Genomic DNA, 16,759 nt, shown 5'->3' with positions numbered 1-16,759 from the left:
CAGATGAAGCCCAAGTGCATTCAACAATTTTAAATCTACAAACTTCATTTTAGAATTCTGAACTATTCTCCAAATTGAAAATTAAACAGAATCTAGGTTACAATACTGAAGGAAGCCTTCCAGTCCATTGAGCCCAAACTGGCTTTATGCAAGTACAGTCCATGGAATCTCACTGCTCCACTCTCCCCTGCAGCCTCTTTACTATCTGTGTGAACATCCACTAAGTGAACATAGTAAAACAGTAAAAGTGTCAATACGATGACATGTCCAAACTGTGTTTTCGTCACTGAATTTTGTGTACTGAATTGCAAGAATATTTTGAAAATAAATTAATTTGCAACCAGCAAGATAGTTTGGCAATGTAATTATGGTTTACTTCATGTAACTTTAATCACACACTGAACATAGTTTATTTCAAATAAACTGAACATTTATTTAAGAATGTTAAAGATATGCGGTCTACAGCATATTTGCAAGTTTGATCAATAGACAAGGAAGTCCAGCTTTTTCGTATGATCCAAATGTAGCCACTTTCTTGAACATCAATATCTTGGACCTTTGAATAACTATTTGATAAAATCTTTATACAATATAATTACTGTAAGCACAATTACAACACAAATATATTGACAAGGTTTTTAAAATTCAATATTCAGAGAATAGTAATTTGAGTAGTTGAATTTTGTTTCATGCCTTCCTTCCAAAGTCTGTCAACTGCATCATAGGCCAAACAACCTTTTTCACCTGTACAATAAAATAAGCAAATAGTTAACAAAAATGTTGTCAAAATAACAGCCTTGATTTAAATGTATACAGTCAGAACTTTTGTCATTTTCTTCCAAATCCGAAATCAACTAAGCAAAACTTGATAAATATTCCGTACAGTCGGAGATTTGGCACTGAAATGGGCTATTCGGCCCACCAAATCTACACAGACCATCAAACACACATTAACACTAATCCCATGTTAGCCCCCATTTTTTAATTCTCCTTGTATTACTATTGACTACTCCCAAATTCTACCACTTGCCTTTCCATGAGGGACAATTTACAGTGCTAATTAACCTACTAACATGCATGTTTTGGAATATAGGTGGAAACGAGCACCTAGAGGACACCCATATTGCCACAGAGAGAATATGCAAACTCCACCCAGCACCCAAGGGCAGGATTGAATCTGCATTTCTGGCACTTTGAGGCAGTGGTTTTAATAGGTGTGTCACTGTGGCCTTGTGCCTTTGTCTAATGTAGAATCATCATCTCACCTCATGGCTTAGAAATTAACCATTTAAACAAAACCTGCACCAGAGGTAAGTTTTGATGAGCCTTCTAAAGGAGAAGTGGAGGGTTGGGTTTTAAGCAAATAATTTTAGGGCTTTGTACAAGGACACCAAAGAGCATGATCACCAGCAGTGAAGTAATTAAAAACAGGGATGCTCAAGAGGCCAGAATTGGTGTTGCAGATATCTCGAGTTCAGAAATGAAGGGTGTAAGCCACAAAGGCCTTAAAAGCAAGAATAAAACCTTTAAATTCAAATTGTTCCCTATTTGAAAGCAATTGGAGAATATTGAGGCTTTTAACAGCCTTCAATCACTATTACTTTATGCTTCCAACCGTGCAGCCAATTTTGGATCCAATTCGATACTTTGATCCCTATTTTTTTTTAAACCATGTACAACCTTATAAAGGGTTGTGTTAAAATCCATGTAGAATACATTAAGTGCACTGCCCTCACTGAGTTTTGTTGCCACCTCTCAGAAAAAGAAAAAAATCAGTTAGGACGAACCTTTAACAAATCCATGCTGTCTACTGTTTAATCTCTCTCTTAATGAATGATACTGTTTCTCAAATTGGATTCCAATAATTTACCCACCACCGAGTTAAATCAACATGACGGTTTATCCCCCCCTTTTTTTAAAACATAGTTACAATGCTTGCAATCCTCTGGCACCACTTCTGTAGTCTGAAGATTGAAAAATGCTCAGAGGTATGGCCTTTTACTTGCTTTCAATCACCAGGCAATTTATCTGCTTTTGAAGCCCTAATGCTTCTTTCCACAGTTTATAGTAAGATAAATTAATGGAGTCTAGGATACTACTGAAAGCAAGCAAGAAAGAAAACCCAGGTTAAAATGGAGGCTGAAATCACCAAGGCAGAAAGTTATCTGCTTACAGAGGCTGTGGGAGTAGACTCAAGAGGTCATTAAGACAATTATGAAATTGAATGGGTAGCAAAGAATACGGCTTTCGAATAAATTGTAAATGGAGCAGGTTAAGAAGGTCAAAGGATGAGATGTAAAGGGGCCAACTATAATAATAATAATAATAATACATTTTATTTATATAGCGCTTTTCATATACTCAAAGACGCTTTACAGAGATTTTGAGAACATAGGGAAATTAATAAATAGATAAATAAGTAAATAAATAAATGAACAGAGAAAGGAGACAGAAGGTGAGGTGACCTTCAGTGGTTGAAGGCAGTACTGAACAGGTGAGACTTCAGCGATGTTTTGAATGTGGTGAGTGTGGGGGAGTCTCTAACGGTTTGGGGTAGTGAGTTCCATAGGGTGGGAGCAGCGATGGAGAAAGCCCTGTCCCCCCAGGATCTGAGTTTAGTCCGGATGTGGGGGGATAGGAGATTGGCAGCGGCAGAGCGGAGGGTGCAGGTGGGAGTGTGCCTGTGGAGGAGGTCGGTCAGGTAGGATGGGGCCAGGTTATGGAGGGTTTTGTAGGTTATGAGGAGGATTTTGTACTGGATTCTCTGGGGGATGGGGAGCCAGTGGAGTTTATAAAGGACGGGGGTGATATGGTCATGGATCGAGGTGTGTGTGAGTAGACGGGCAGCGGAGTTTTGAATGTATTGAAGTTTATTGATGATTTTTGAGGGTGCGCCATAGAGGAGGCTGTTGCAGTAGTCCAGACGGGAGGTGATGAAGGCGTGGATGAGGGTTTCTGGAGCTGTGGAGGAGAGGGATGGACGGAGACGGGCAATGTTTTTGAGGTGGAAGAAGGCTGTCTTTGTGATGTGTTTGTCGAAGGAGAGGGTTTGATCAAGGATGATTCCAAGATTCCGGATGTGAGGTGAGGTGGATACTGGGAGACCATCAATGTTGAGGGTGAAGTTTTGGGTGGATTTGGTGAGCATTTTTGGACCAATGATGATGATTTCAGATTTGTTGCAATTGAGTTTGAGGAAGTTTGTTTGAAGCCAAGATTTTATTTCAGTAATGCAGTTTGTCAGTGTAGAGTGTGTGGTGGAGGAGATTGACTTGGTGGAGATGAGGAGCTGGATATCATCGGCGAAGCAGTGGAAGTTGAGACCATGACGGCGGATTAATTGACCAAGGGGAAACAGGTAGAGGATGAAGAGGAGGGGGCCAAGGACTGAGCCTTGGGGGACACCTTGGGGGAGGGGAGCGGTGGGGGATTTACAGTTGTTAATGGAGATGAATTGGTGTCTGTCAGAGAGGTAAGATTTGAACCAGGATAGGGCTGTGCCGGTGATGTTAAGGGAGGTTTCAAGTCGGGTGAGGAGAATGGAGTGATTTATGGTGTCAAAGGCGGCGCTGAGGTCAAGTAGGATGAGAATGTTGAGGTTGCCAGCGTCGGAGGAGAGGAGAATGTCGTTTGTGATTTTGAGGAGCGCAGTTTCAGTACAGTGGTTTGAGCGGAATCCAGATTGGAAAGTTTCATACAGGTTATTGGTAGAGAGGTGGTATTTTAGTTGGGAAGCTACAGCACGTTCCAAAACTTTGGACAGAAAGGGTAGGTTGGAGATTGGTCTGAAGTTGTTTGGGGTGTCAGGGTTTAGACCAGGTTTTTTCAGAATGGGGGTGACAGCAGCGATTTTGAGGGATGGCGGGACGATGCCAGTGGACAGGGAGGAGTTTATTGTTGCAGTGATAAGTGGAGAGAGAGCAGGAAGGCAGGCCTTGACAAAGCTGGAGGGGATGGGGTCCAGAGAGCAGGTGGCAGTTTTTATTCCTGTGAAGAGGTCAGAGAGGTCGGTGGTGGAGATTGGGGAGAACTGAGGCAGGGGCTGACAGGATAAGGGGGGGCAGGTGGTTTGAGGGGGAGCAGGTGTGTTGGTGGTTAAGGTTAAACTATGGTTTAAGGACTATAGAAATGGCAGTATTTGCAACGTCTTTCCCAGGAACTATGATCTATTTACTTAGTTCAGCAATAATATTATTGGGATGTGATCTGAATATATTAATACATGATTCATTTCAATAGTTAAGCAAATCTCTGCAGTAAATCAACTAGAAAAATGTTAATTTTAATCTATGCAGGTACCAAGTTCTATTCCAGCCAAGGTCAATGTATACAACCTGTATCAGAGATCTTGAGGTGAGCACAGGAAAAAATGGTCCTAAATTATCTGCATTTTCCTTGCTGTTTTTATTCACCATAAAATGTATCTGCTTTTGAATTCTGAAGAAGGATCTTCACCCAAAACGTCACCTATCCATATCCACCAGAGATGCTGCCTGACCCAATGAATTACTCCAGCACTTTGTGTTTTCCCTAAGATTCCAGCATCTGCAGTACCTTGTTTCTCCTGAAATGTTCAGCCAGCTATCTTGACTGATTGTATCTCAATATGAACACTGATGATTGGAATAGGCTGACTGAATTGTCATTCTAGTGCAACACTTGTGTTAAAGCAATTGTAAATGTTGGCCATTTCAATTAGGTATTTTAAAGTTACTAGTACATTCTGAACTAGCTGCATTAGCAAAAGGTGAAACAAGTGAGAAGATGAATAATAATTCAGAAGAATACCATTACCAAATGAGATGAGGGTTTCCCTTGCCACATTGTGCACTTGTGCCACTTGGGAATGACACAAGCTGGCGATCTGCTCAATGCTTTCCACCGCCTCAAAGAAAGATCAAAATAAGATTTAATAATCCATTAAACTTACTTTAAAGCACAGGTAATGCTGCAATCTTCCAATTTATCTTTATTTAACAAACATATCCTATCACAATCCATAACATTACACCCTAGCAGTGCCCTCACTTTTGTCATTACTATTAAGCCAGAGAACCACCCTGGTTCAATGTATATAAAATTATACCAGAAACAGCATCTAAATAGAGTCTGATAAAGCTGAACACAAGCCTACATAAAGGTTAAACATTTATGCTCCCTGAAAATTACACAAGTTAAGACGGCAAAATGATATGCTTACCCTCATTGGTCAGGACATTGAGTATAAGAGTCAGGAAGTTATGTTGCAGCCTTATAGAACTTTGGTTAGGCTGCATTTTGAGTATTGGGTGCCGTTCTGATGGCCCCATTACAGGATGGATGTCCAAGCTTTGGAGAGGATTCAGAAGAGGTTTACCAGGATGTGTGCTTGGATTAGAGTGTATTAGCCATAAAGAGAGGTTGGACCAAAAGGGTGGAAATGTCGAAGACTAGAGGGCATAGGTATATTGTGTGAGGGAGTGGGGGATTTAAAGGAGATGTGCAGGACAAGCTTTTTTACACAGTTGCATCGGTGCCTGGAATATGCTGCCAGGGGTGGTGGTGGAAGCAGATATAACATTGGCATTTAGATAGATATGAATATGCAGGAGAATGGAGAGAAATAGTGCACATGCAGGCAGAAGGGATTAGTCTGTAGACATCATGGCCCAAAGCTACAAGGCCTGTATGTACTGTTCTATGTTCCAAACAACAGATGCATCTTGCTAAAGAGAGAGAAGGATCACCAGCACCAAAATCAGCAGATCAGATTTAAGCTCAGTAGTCTTGTTATGTATAATGATGAATAACAATGACTAATTAAACAACTTCATGAGAGATGTTGTTCCTATGAGCTTCCAGATCCTCAAAAATATACAGGTCCAAACGACAATGCAGGAGAATTTCCAACTATTCAGCCACAACAGTCGCCTCCTCTTGAGGTCCCCATTATAATAGAATGCAGGCCCAATCAATTTGATTCAATCTGCAAAAATCCAGAAATGGCTGAGCATATTAGATTCAGCAAAGACCAAGGACAAAACAAATGGCGTTTTGAAACTTTATATGAAAAGGGTGTAATACTTTATGCATTAAAACATTGATTTGAGCAAATATATGAGAGCAAGAGTGGTTCTGTCCATCCCTTGAGCCAGTGCTTCACTCAATGTGATCATCGATGATCCAATATTGGCCTCAATACTATCTTTTCTCTTTTTCCACATATCCCAGAACTCTTCTAGTTTAAAGGGCAGCCTCTCCTTGAATATATTCAATGACTGGCCCCACAGCTCTCTAAGGTAGAGTTTGAAAGATTTGCAACCCTGGTGCAACCTTGCTACACCTCGACTCTGTCTGAAATGGGTGACCCCCCCTCTTCCAGTTATTCTAGTTACTCCCACAAGGGAACCATCCTCTTAGCTTTCATCCTGTCAATCACCTTCAGATCCTTACATCAATAAGATCACCTCTTGTTCTTCTACATTCCAATGAGTATAGACCCAACCTGCTAAACTTCATCTCAACTGTTTCATCTCGAATCAACTTGGTGAACCCGCTGTGTTGTTTCCAATCCATAAGCAGGCCACAGCTGTACACACTACTCAAAGGCCAGTTTCAGCAGCACCCTGTGAATTTGCATGAACACTTATCTACTTTTGCACTCCATATCTATAGCAACATCGACAATGTTTCATTAGCTTTCCAAATTACTTGCAATGCCTCACTTCTTGTATTTCATCTGCAAGGTTTCCTAGATCTCTTCATACCACAACATTTTATAGTCTCTTAGTTTAAATAATATATTTCCTTTTCAATTTTCCAAAGGGGGTAACTTCCATTTTACTTTTTGTTCATTCACCTAATCTATTCATATTCCTTTGCTGGCTTTGTGTCCTCCTCTAAACCTGCAAACTCACCTAGTTTTGTGGATTGGCAGAGATATATTAGTGCTATTCATAGCAGCATGAAATTTCATTAAATCCTAATTTACCTTCAGCTGTTTAAGTGCCAAGCAGGCAGCTCTTTGGTGTTGCACATCTTTTTCTTGCAAACTTTCTGTGTAGTAGGCCAAAGCCTGAGAAATGTACAGATAAAAATCATTAAAATTACAATTAGGTTAACTATATTGAATCCACAATACAAAATACACTAAATTGACATTTAAGGATTATTGTAGGAGGAATAGACTTAACATTTTGGGTGCAATACCCTTCATCAGAACAATGAAAGAGAGAAAACAGGTTAATATTTAGTTAGAGAGACTAGCAAATGAATAGATAGTTCAAAAGGAATATTCCAATCCACCTTTGGAGAGGTGGACAAATAAATGCATTCTTAATGTCATGGTGTGAAGATTTGAGTTTGTATATGCACTCATCCATAACCACATAGTCATCATAGTGGTTATGGATGAGTGCATCTACAAAAATGTCGTGATTTTAACATCATAAAACAATTGGGAATGGCATACACAAAGCCATTTGTTTACAACTGTGGGCAGAAGTGATTGATGGGCTTTCACTATCAATCGCATAGTCAAAAGTGTACTTGGACACAACTTTCTTCAATGAGTGATCAATACATGTGAAAAAACAGTAGCTTGATGAAAAACTTGGGAAGGCTTTTTCAGAAAGCTGTCAAATGACTAGCAAAAACAAAAGACTAGCATCCTGTGGCTATTCACTACTAGTTACTTGCTAACTTCTCCATGGTTTACCAGGTACATTTTAGTTTAGTTTAATGAAAATTTTAGTTTAGTAAAATGATTTTTTTTTTTGCGTGCTATCCAGTTAAAGAAAAGGCTGTACATGATTACCATCAAACCATCCATAGTACACAGATAAAGGATAAAGGGTACATTATTTGGTTCGCAATAAAGTCTGATTAAAGATAGTTCAAAGGTCTCATAGGAGGTAGATTGGAGCTCAGGACCACACTCTAGCCGGTGAGAGGATGGTCCAGTTGCCTTATAACAGCTAGGAAGAAACTGTCCCTGAATCTGAAGGTGTGCGTTTTTAAACATCTGTACCTCTTGCGTAAGATAGACAAAAATGCTGGAGTAACTCAGCAGGACAGGTAGCATTTCTGGAGAATGGAAGAAGAGTCTCGACCCTAAACATCACCCATTCCTTCTATCCAGAGATGCTGCCTGTCCTGCTGAGTTACTCCAGCATTTTGTGTCTATCTTCGATTTAAACCAGCACCTGCAGTTCCTTCCTACAACTGTACCTCTTGCCTGTTGGGAGAGGGCAGAAGAGGAAGTGACCAGGGTGAGACTGGTCCTTGATTATGTGGGTGGCCTTGCCAAGGCAGGGTGAAGTGTAGATGGAGTCAATACAATGGTCTGGGCTAAGTCCATGACTGTAGTTTCTTGCCACGTTGGATGGAGTTGTTCCCAAACCATGCCAAGATTGATCCAATGAAATGCTTTCTGCGTTGCGTCTGTCAAGGTTGGTGAAGGTTGTTGGGGACATGCCAAACTTCCTAAGCCTTCTAAGGAAATAGAGGCATTGGTGTGCTTTCTTGGCCATAACTTTGATGTGGCTGGTCCAGGACAAATTACTAGTGATATTTATTCCCAAGTGCATGAAGCTCTACTTCGATGCCATCAATGTACCCTGCTTCACTTCCTGAAGTCAATCACAATCTCCTTTGTCTTGCTGACATTGAGGGAGATGTTGTTGTCTTGATACCCGGTTATGAGGTTCTCAATTTCCTTCCTGTTTTGTTCAATTACTTTCACTATTTCAGTAGAATCTGGCCCATAAGTCCTACGGACATTGAAAACTTCAGTTTCTCTTTAAACAATGTTATATTTTAATGAGAGATATGACTAAATATTAATATTGTCATTTTTTGTTATCCTGCTTTACCGTATCTTGGTATAGTATCTCATATCATATCTCATTACTGATATATCTCATTAAGGTATTTTGCTTATTTAGTCACTATCTTTGCAAATTTTATTTTTATTTTTCATATTGCTTATTTAATTTTTTACTTGTTTTATTTCAACTTTCAGGGAATATTCCTATTTCATGTGGAGGCTAATATATTACGAGAATTACACATTATGTATATAACTCTAGGCATAAACATGCTACTGATCAAATGTTAATGTTATTCATGATTTGCTATTTTACTTCATGTGACAACATTCACAATAATATGGCTAAAACATAAAATAGGTTTTTAAATTTGTTTATTCAGAGCATGAAGACGATAATGCTTACCTTTGTTCTAAATAGGTTGTTTGCTAAAGCACTCCTAAGAAAGGAGATTGCAGTCTGAGCAACTTTGGGATTCTCATCCAACTGAAGAACACTGATGGACTGCAACGTTTGACGCAGTGGTTGCAGTTCCGACACAAGCTTTTCTTTTAACTTTTTCAGTGCCTTTACCTTGTATGCAGAATGCAATGCTTCAGGTAGAAACACTAAAAGTATAAAGAGTCAACAAATGGGATTGCAAGAATCATGACCTATAAAAGTATTAAATAATATGATAACATTTGTTAACATTAGACCAAAGTTTATAAGCTGTTATATTTAACGTTGGGTGTGTTTAAACTTCTGTCTCAATCTATCAAAACTTGTTAATGAATTTATAACTTGGCCCAAGATCTGAAGAAGGGTCTCGACCCGAAACGTCACCCATTCCTTCTCTCCAGAGATGCTGCCTGTCCCGCTGAGTTACTCCAGCTTTTTTGTGTCTATCTCCCAAGTGCTGCTATATCTGTTGTGGTTCAAAAACACATCCTCTATTTATACTCTCTTGCTCCAGCTGCCTGTGGTCTTCATCAGGCTGTTTGTTTGTATCAAAAGGGGTAAGTGGTCATTTTAGACTTTGCACATCCATTTGTTCATAAATATTTCATTACTGTAACAGTCACACACTCAAGTTCCAATCCATGGAGATAGCGTTTTCTCTTACCTTCCTTAGCTAGACTGGTCAAATGGGTTCCGAGCTGAGTAATATTGTACTTCTGTACGTAGTTGAAAAACTGGAAAACTGTCACCAATTCCTCTGAGACATTGGGACAAGGCAGTAATTCACAACAGCTGATAATCTGGTGCAGAAGTGTTCTGAATACTTGCAAAAACATGAGAGCGATTAACATTAAATGTCTTAAACCCTTTTAACAGAGTGTAACATAATTCTTTTGACCATATTCGACAAAATTAATGTAGAATCTGTCCTCCTAAAGCAACTGATGGGAGAAGGAAATGCAAATGTTAAATACGACCTGTACTGTGATGATTCCTTCCCTCCCTATAATACTGGACAATCAGTCGAGTCTAAACGCTACTGAATAAAGAAAGAAAATTAATCAATGATTTCTGAATGGTGGGTGAGGTTGCATTTGTTTAATTCATCTGCATGACTGGAAACCTAGGTTACTTAAAAATATATATATATAATCTTGTCATGCAACACCAATCTTGAATGTGGACATATTCCTGGCTTGGTTCTCCCGGTTACTGAGAGTAGAACAAGATTGAAAGTCTCTGGTTAAGGTGTTTTTAAAGAGTACTGCAGCTTCAGAGTTCTGTGTTTCTGTTGGTTGACTACATTCATGACAGAGACTCCTCAGGAAAATAAAACAAACCTATATCTTATGTCTAATGTTATACCTTTCAAAAGCAGCCTCGCAATTATCCTCAATGTGGTCTGACTTGGACCTAAATATAACATGACACCTACTCAGTCTCACTAATTTTAAAATTCTCTGCCATATGTGATATGATGGTGGATTTTATATTTTGCAGCTTTTTCCGCAAACCGCAAGAGCTGCAAAATGTTAAATCTCCCACATTTCAACACAATTGTTAGTTGAGTCAAAAGAATTACACGAAAATACATCCAAATTTGCAATCGCTGCACTCTGCCCTTCTCATTGGCCAGAGGAGAATAGTTTCACCAAATCTACGCCAAGTTAGCCATCGCTGAGCAAGAGAAGGCTGTTTAACTTTTACCTTTATATATATATATATATATATATATATATATATATATATATATATAGATTCAGAATTCCAATAATTTCATAGCTGAATATCAGTAATTGCAAAACATCGATTCAAAGTTTAGTTATTGAATAATCGCATAAATTCCAATTTAAACCTTATTTATTTCATCCAAGTGATGTATCATAAATAATGAGAATAGTTTTTCAGATATTGTTTATGTATCTTAAAATCAATGTGCTTAAAATCAACAAGATCGGGGAATCAAGGTACATAGAGATAGGGCAGAAAAATGGTGTTGAGATTAGCTATGATATGTTGAATGACAGAACAAGTCTGAAGGACTGAATGGCCTTCCCTTGCTATTTCTTACGTAATTATTCACATATAGTCTTCATTAAAATTACAAGATGTATATTTTGTAAATTCAATCACAGATAACAGCCAGATATGTCTGTGGCTTACCTCTCTCTGTCTGTCCTGGGTATTTTGCAGCCACTTTCTGCATATAACAATTCCTTAGCTGTATGAGGAACTGTTCAGCTGATAAATGTAAAACACATTCTCCTTCTGTGCATTTATGCCAAAATGACAGGACTGATTTTCTCTTCTTTGATTTTGGAATAACTGAAATAAGAAAGATAAAACCCTATTAGCATTAAACATAGAAATATAGAAAATAGGTGCAGGAGTAGGCCATTCGGCCCTTTGAGCCAGCATCACCATTCAATATGGTCATGGCTGATCATCCAAAATCAGTACCCCGTTCCTGCTTTTTCCCCATATCCCTTGATTCCGTTAGCCTTAGGAGGTATATCTAACTCTCTCTTAAAAACATCCAGTGAATTGGCCTCCACTGCCTTCTGTGGCAGAGAATTCCACAGATTCACAACTCTCTGGGTGAAATAGTTTTTCCTCATCTCAGTCCGAACTGCCTACCCCTTATTCTTAAACTGTGACCCCTGGTTCTGGACTTCCATAAAATCGGGAACATATTTCCTTTCCAATCCCTTAATAATTTTATAAGTTTCTAGAAGATCCCCTCTCATCCTTCTAAATTCCAGTGAATACAAGCCCGGTCGACCCATTCTTTCATCATATATCAGTCCCGCCATCCCAGGAATTAACATGGTGAACCTACGCTGCACTCCCTCAATTGCAAGAAATACCTGAATTATAATTAATTCTGAGAAGAATATTAAGTATGTGTTTCGTTCAGGCTTTAGTAATTCCGGTGTTGATGTTCTGGGCAAGCAGCGCGGTTGGGAGTGTTCCCGGCAAATGGGACTAAGCCCTCCGGTAGGTCCGGCTCTCCCGCCGGAGACGTCAGCAGGACCAGCACGGCAAGAGCGAGGGGGGATCTGCGAGCAGCCGCCAAGAGCGGGGTGGGCCTTTGCAGAGTGCTGCGAGCCGTCGGAAGCACCCAGCCAGCTCCACGGTGCCGTCCAAGAGAGGACCCGGCGGTGGGCTGCCGAGGACGGGCCCATGGTGGGTGCCGGAGGGCGGACAAGAACAAAGTAAAATTCTTTGTTTTGCATACCTTACACAAGGAATGCAAAGAATCGCCACGTATAGGGTGACGACAAAGCATTCATTACAGCACCCAATGGTCCCTCTTTGGTCCCTCGGCCTGGGGGGTTGGGGGGGGGGGGGGGGGCAAGAACAAGGAGGGATCATTGGGCATTGTAATGAATCCTTTGTAACTTTGTCATCGCCCTGGACGTGGCGAATCTTTGCATACCTTGTGTATGGTATGCAAAACAAAGAATTTCACTGTGACCTGTGATAAAGTATTAAACAATCAATTAGTTCATACTTTACTTTCGAGATACAGCATGGAAACTGGCCCATGGTTATGGTTATTTTGTACAAACCTTCTTCAACTGATTTAATATTTGCTGACTTCTCATAACAGAAATGAGCCAGCGAGTCCAACACCAGGATCTGCTGAGAAAGCTCCTCCAGTATACAGTTCTGTAGGACCTGTACAGAATCAACTGATGGAAATCTCTGAAACAGAAATAAAATTATTCGCTGGGTTTGAAAACCAAGGTATCATGAAGATCACATTAGAAATATATATATTTAATATCCATCAAATGTTATGAAAGGCAAAATATAAATAGGGCAACACATTTTGTAAAGAGGATAGTGTTTCTTGTCTACCTTGAAAGCTTTTAGATTAATATATACAGGTGGAATTATTATTAGAGTATTATTTGCAGGTGGAATAACACAACAGATATCAAAATGTGTATAACTTAAAAATGAATTTTCCCAAGGCTTTCAAGTATTCTTTGTGGATGAAGTGGTCTTTATAATATAACCATGCTCCTGGGTGGCATTAGCCTAGAAGTCTCATTAAACTAAAGGTAAAATAAGAGATTATTTTCTTAACCTGTCCAAATGCCTCTGAGGTGAAACCAGAAATGTTACAATGGATCAGCAGATGATTCCACGACGTTCCAGTCTCTAACACCCATTGATAATTTAGACAAATAGTTATTAGCATAACTGATAACAACTGCAAATGAGCTGAAATAGGCTTCACGGACATCTGGCTCAAGATACATTACAAAACTTGGAAAGAAAGCTGACACTGCATGACCCAGAAATAGAAGCATCTCCATTTCACCAGAAGGAGCATTCTCTTTTTAAATTTCCTGTTTTCTTGGTCCTAACTTGGGAAAGGAGAATGGCGCAGCTAACAAAAATCTCTGCAATGTCATTTGCTTGCTGGCAAAAGACAAATTTAAACAATTTAACCAAAATCAGATAGACAATAGACAATAGGTGCAGGAGTAGGCCATTCGGCCCTTCGAGCCAGCACCACCATTCAATGTGATCATGGCTGATCATTCGCAGTCATCAAACTCCTCATTACATACAGGACACTGTCCATGGACATTCAGAGATGTGACACATGCAAGGCCACAGGTTTTCAATACAAGTACAACATTTTCCTGCTAATGTTTCTTGTTGCATCATTCGCCTCTGGTTGACTTTATCCTGACAGGAGGAATTATATTCTAATAAATGGATGTCATTTTTACAGATTAAAAGAACTCTCAACCACCAATTGTCAGCAGGAACTAATTATATTTAGAAAAGCCTTTTAACATAAATAAATGTTTCATAGTACTTCATCCAGGAATATGGTTAAAAAATCCAGCCAAGGGAGAGATTGGTTCAACAGAACCAAAAGCTTGATTAAAGGAAAGATTTTAGAGGGGAGTCTGAGTAGAGAAAGTGAGGCAAAATGAGTACAGTCTACGATGGTGAAAATGTCTACACTGCAGTAAAGGAGGGGCCCAGAATTTGAAGAGAAGGTTAACCCACACTTCTAGACGTTGTCATCAATGGCAGAAAGAGAAATATTGAAGAGGAAGGAACGTGGAATAGAACACTGGGAACTCTAGAATTGACCATCCTATGAAAAGAGAGATACCACCAGAAATAACCTGAGGTATTTATTCACAAAATGCTGGAGTAACTCAGCAGGTCAGGCAGCATCTCAGGAGAGAAGGAATGGGCAACATTTCGGGTCGAGACCCTTCTTCAGACTGATCTACGTTTTGGGGCTAGACCCTTCTTCAGACTCCAACACTTTGTGAGATGCTGCCTGACCTGCTGAGTTACTCCAGCATTTTGTGGCCCATTCCTTCTCTCCTGAGATGCTGCCTGACCTGCTGAGTTACTCCAGCATTTTGTGAATAAATACCTTCAATTTGTACCAGCATCTGCAGTTATCTTCTTATACTGCCAGAAATAACCTAGTCGACTGGATTGTTAGGAATGGAACAGTCGAAATCAATCTCACTAAGTAGATTTGTTGAAAGAGGACTATTTGGTCAGTCATATCAAACACATCGGAGGTCACAAGGATGTATAAGTACCATTGTTGAAGGCACGAGGGATGCCCAGATTAACCCGTAACCTGCTTATTCTTTTACAGAATAGGTATAAATGTAACCGATCAAAGTTTAGATTGAAACTACTATTGTAACTGGGCTCATTTTCAAAATGATACCTGTAGCTGGGAATTTGGTTAAATAATTCGAGGACCATTTTCTCCTGATTTAAGGAGGTTTAAAAGATAATATATCAACATCAGGTTCTTTAAAAAATCATTGTTAGTTTAACAATTTCTTTTCTAAATCATATTAAGGTTATAGTGACCTTTTGGAGTGATTATGTTAACGTGCTTTCAAATAAAATATGTAAAAATAAAATGATATATTAAGAAAATAATTCTCTCATCAATGGAGTGGTGAAGCTTTTGTACTTCTATATCCTCCTCAGATTCCAGATTATATAATCCAGGAAATATGAGGTGGATGTTGAATCCTAAGAATATCATATGCAGGTAACTACTTTCTTCTTAGACCCCCTCGGTCATGGCTGACCATGGATGATGCATCCTAGTTGGCTGCTTGCTCCACACCTCGGCTAGAGCAGCGTCGCTTGTGGCTGAAGAGACCAATGTGGGAGTGACAGTCTCTGTCGCAAAGGTCACATTTGTGTGTGGTCTCTGGTCTGTTGAAGTTGCTGCGCTCCTTTCTGCGTGCCCGCTTTTCTGCCGCTGCGTTCATCAGTTTCTCTTGCCCCGTTTTGTGATGTTGGTTCAGGGTACCTCTCCACCTTGTACGGTCAGCTGCAAGGCTCTCCCAGGACTCCACATCGATGTTAAGATCAGATAATATAGATTATATTCCATAACCCTGCTTTTGACATTGATTAACATTCTCTGTCCTTTCAATTTTAACAATTCTGTAAAATGTAATCATTATTTTATAAATCTATTTTCCTTTACTTTAAAAGTCACTAAAATAGTTAGTTCAAAATTGAGCAGGTTTATGAGCAAGAAATAAAAGCAAAGAAATCAGCCCAAGAAAATAACAATAAATTTAATATCTGCAATATTCAGAAAAACAGATTGAACACTTAACAAAATTCAGTGCTATAAATTTAAGTTTTGTGAAGTGTCAATTACCCTCAAAAAATTTTAATGGGAAAAACAATAGACAATAGACAATAGACAATAGGTGCAGGAGTAGGCCATTCAGCCCTTCGAGCCAGCACCGCCATTCAATGCGATCATGGCTGATCACTCTCAATCAGTACCCCGTTCCTGCCTTCTCCCCATACCCCCTCACTCCGCTATCCTTAAAAGCTCTATCCAGCTCTCTCTTGAAAGCATCCAACGAACTGGCCTCCACTGCCTTCTGAGGCAGAGAATTCCACACCTTCACCACTCTCTGACTGAAAAAGTTCTTCCTCATCTCCGTTCTAAATGGCCTACCCCTTATTCTTATGAACAATGAAGAAGAAAAAATATAAATGCTATAGGTAACCCATGGAAAAATAGTGCCCTGAGAAAACAGGCCACATGGTGATTTTACATAACATGAAACTTTGTCACCTGTGCCTGGGTCATGAGAAATGTGTTTTTTGTGATGACCAATTTACTTATTTTCTCCACACAAATTCCGTAAGAATGGATGTTATTCCATATTTCAAGTTTCCATTTTATATGGGCAAATTTTCGAACATCTGTAATGCGGATATTGCCTGTATTATTATTTTTACCCTCACCTACCTGCAGAAGCTTCTTGCACACCTGTAGGTGTGTTAATAGGATTTTATCAAGACACTGATTCTTTGATGTCAGGGCAAAAGTTCCTGCTGTTTTCATTCCCAAATCTCCACTCCTCGTAAGCAGACCATACTGACAATTGTTACTATTATTGTAAGTGCCATTTCTGTAAAATAAAATATAAAAGGAAAATAAATTGACTCAACACGTCGTACAG

The 16,759-nt window shown here is 39.4% G+C and overlaps 1 protein-coding gene across 5 annotated transcripts in view; it reads right to left on the bottom strand.

The window, feature by feature from the left end:
• Positions 1–462: 462 nt before the first annotated feature.
• ripor3 (RIPOR family member 3) overlaps positions 463–16,759 on the bottom strand; it is a 104,970-nt gene continuing 88,673 nt past the window's right edge. For 4 of the 5 annotated variants that reach the window (XM_078419339.1, XM_078419340.1, XM_078419338.1 and 1 more), the window contains 8 exons: positions 16,546–16,708; positions 12,821–12,956; positions 11,412–11,573; positions 9,913–10,071; positions 9,213–9,415; positions 6,971–7,054; positions 4,795–4,885; positions 463–744 (listed from right to left, as the gene is read on the bottom strand). In XM_078419339.1, coding sequence (XP_078275465.1) covers positions 653–744; positions 4,795–4,885; positions 6,971–7,054; positions 9,213–9,415; positions 9,913–10,071; positions 11,412–11,573; positions 12,821–12,956; positions 16,546–16,708 — 1,090 coding nt within the window. In that variant the 3' untranslated portion in view covers positions 463–652. Of the gene's footprint in view, positions 745–4,794; positions 4,886–6,970; positions 7,055–9,212; positions 9,416–9,912; positions 10,072–11,411; positions 11,574–12,820; positions 12,957–16,545; positions 16,709–16,759 lie in introns of those variants that run through there. The other variant, XR_013548761.1, reaches the window with a different exon arrangement.

The sequence above is a fragment of the Rhinoraja longicauda genome, chromosome 22 (assembly GCF_053455715.1).
Source record: "Rhinoraja longicauda isolate Sanriku21f chromosome 22, sRhiLon1.1, whole genome shotgun sequence".
NCBI lineage: Eukaryota > Metazoa > Chordata > Chondrichthyes > Rajiformes > Arhynchobatidae > Rhinoraja > Rhinoraja longicauda.
This window is presented reverse-complemented; position numbering and strand designations above follow the sequence as displayed.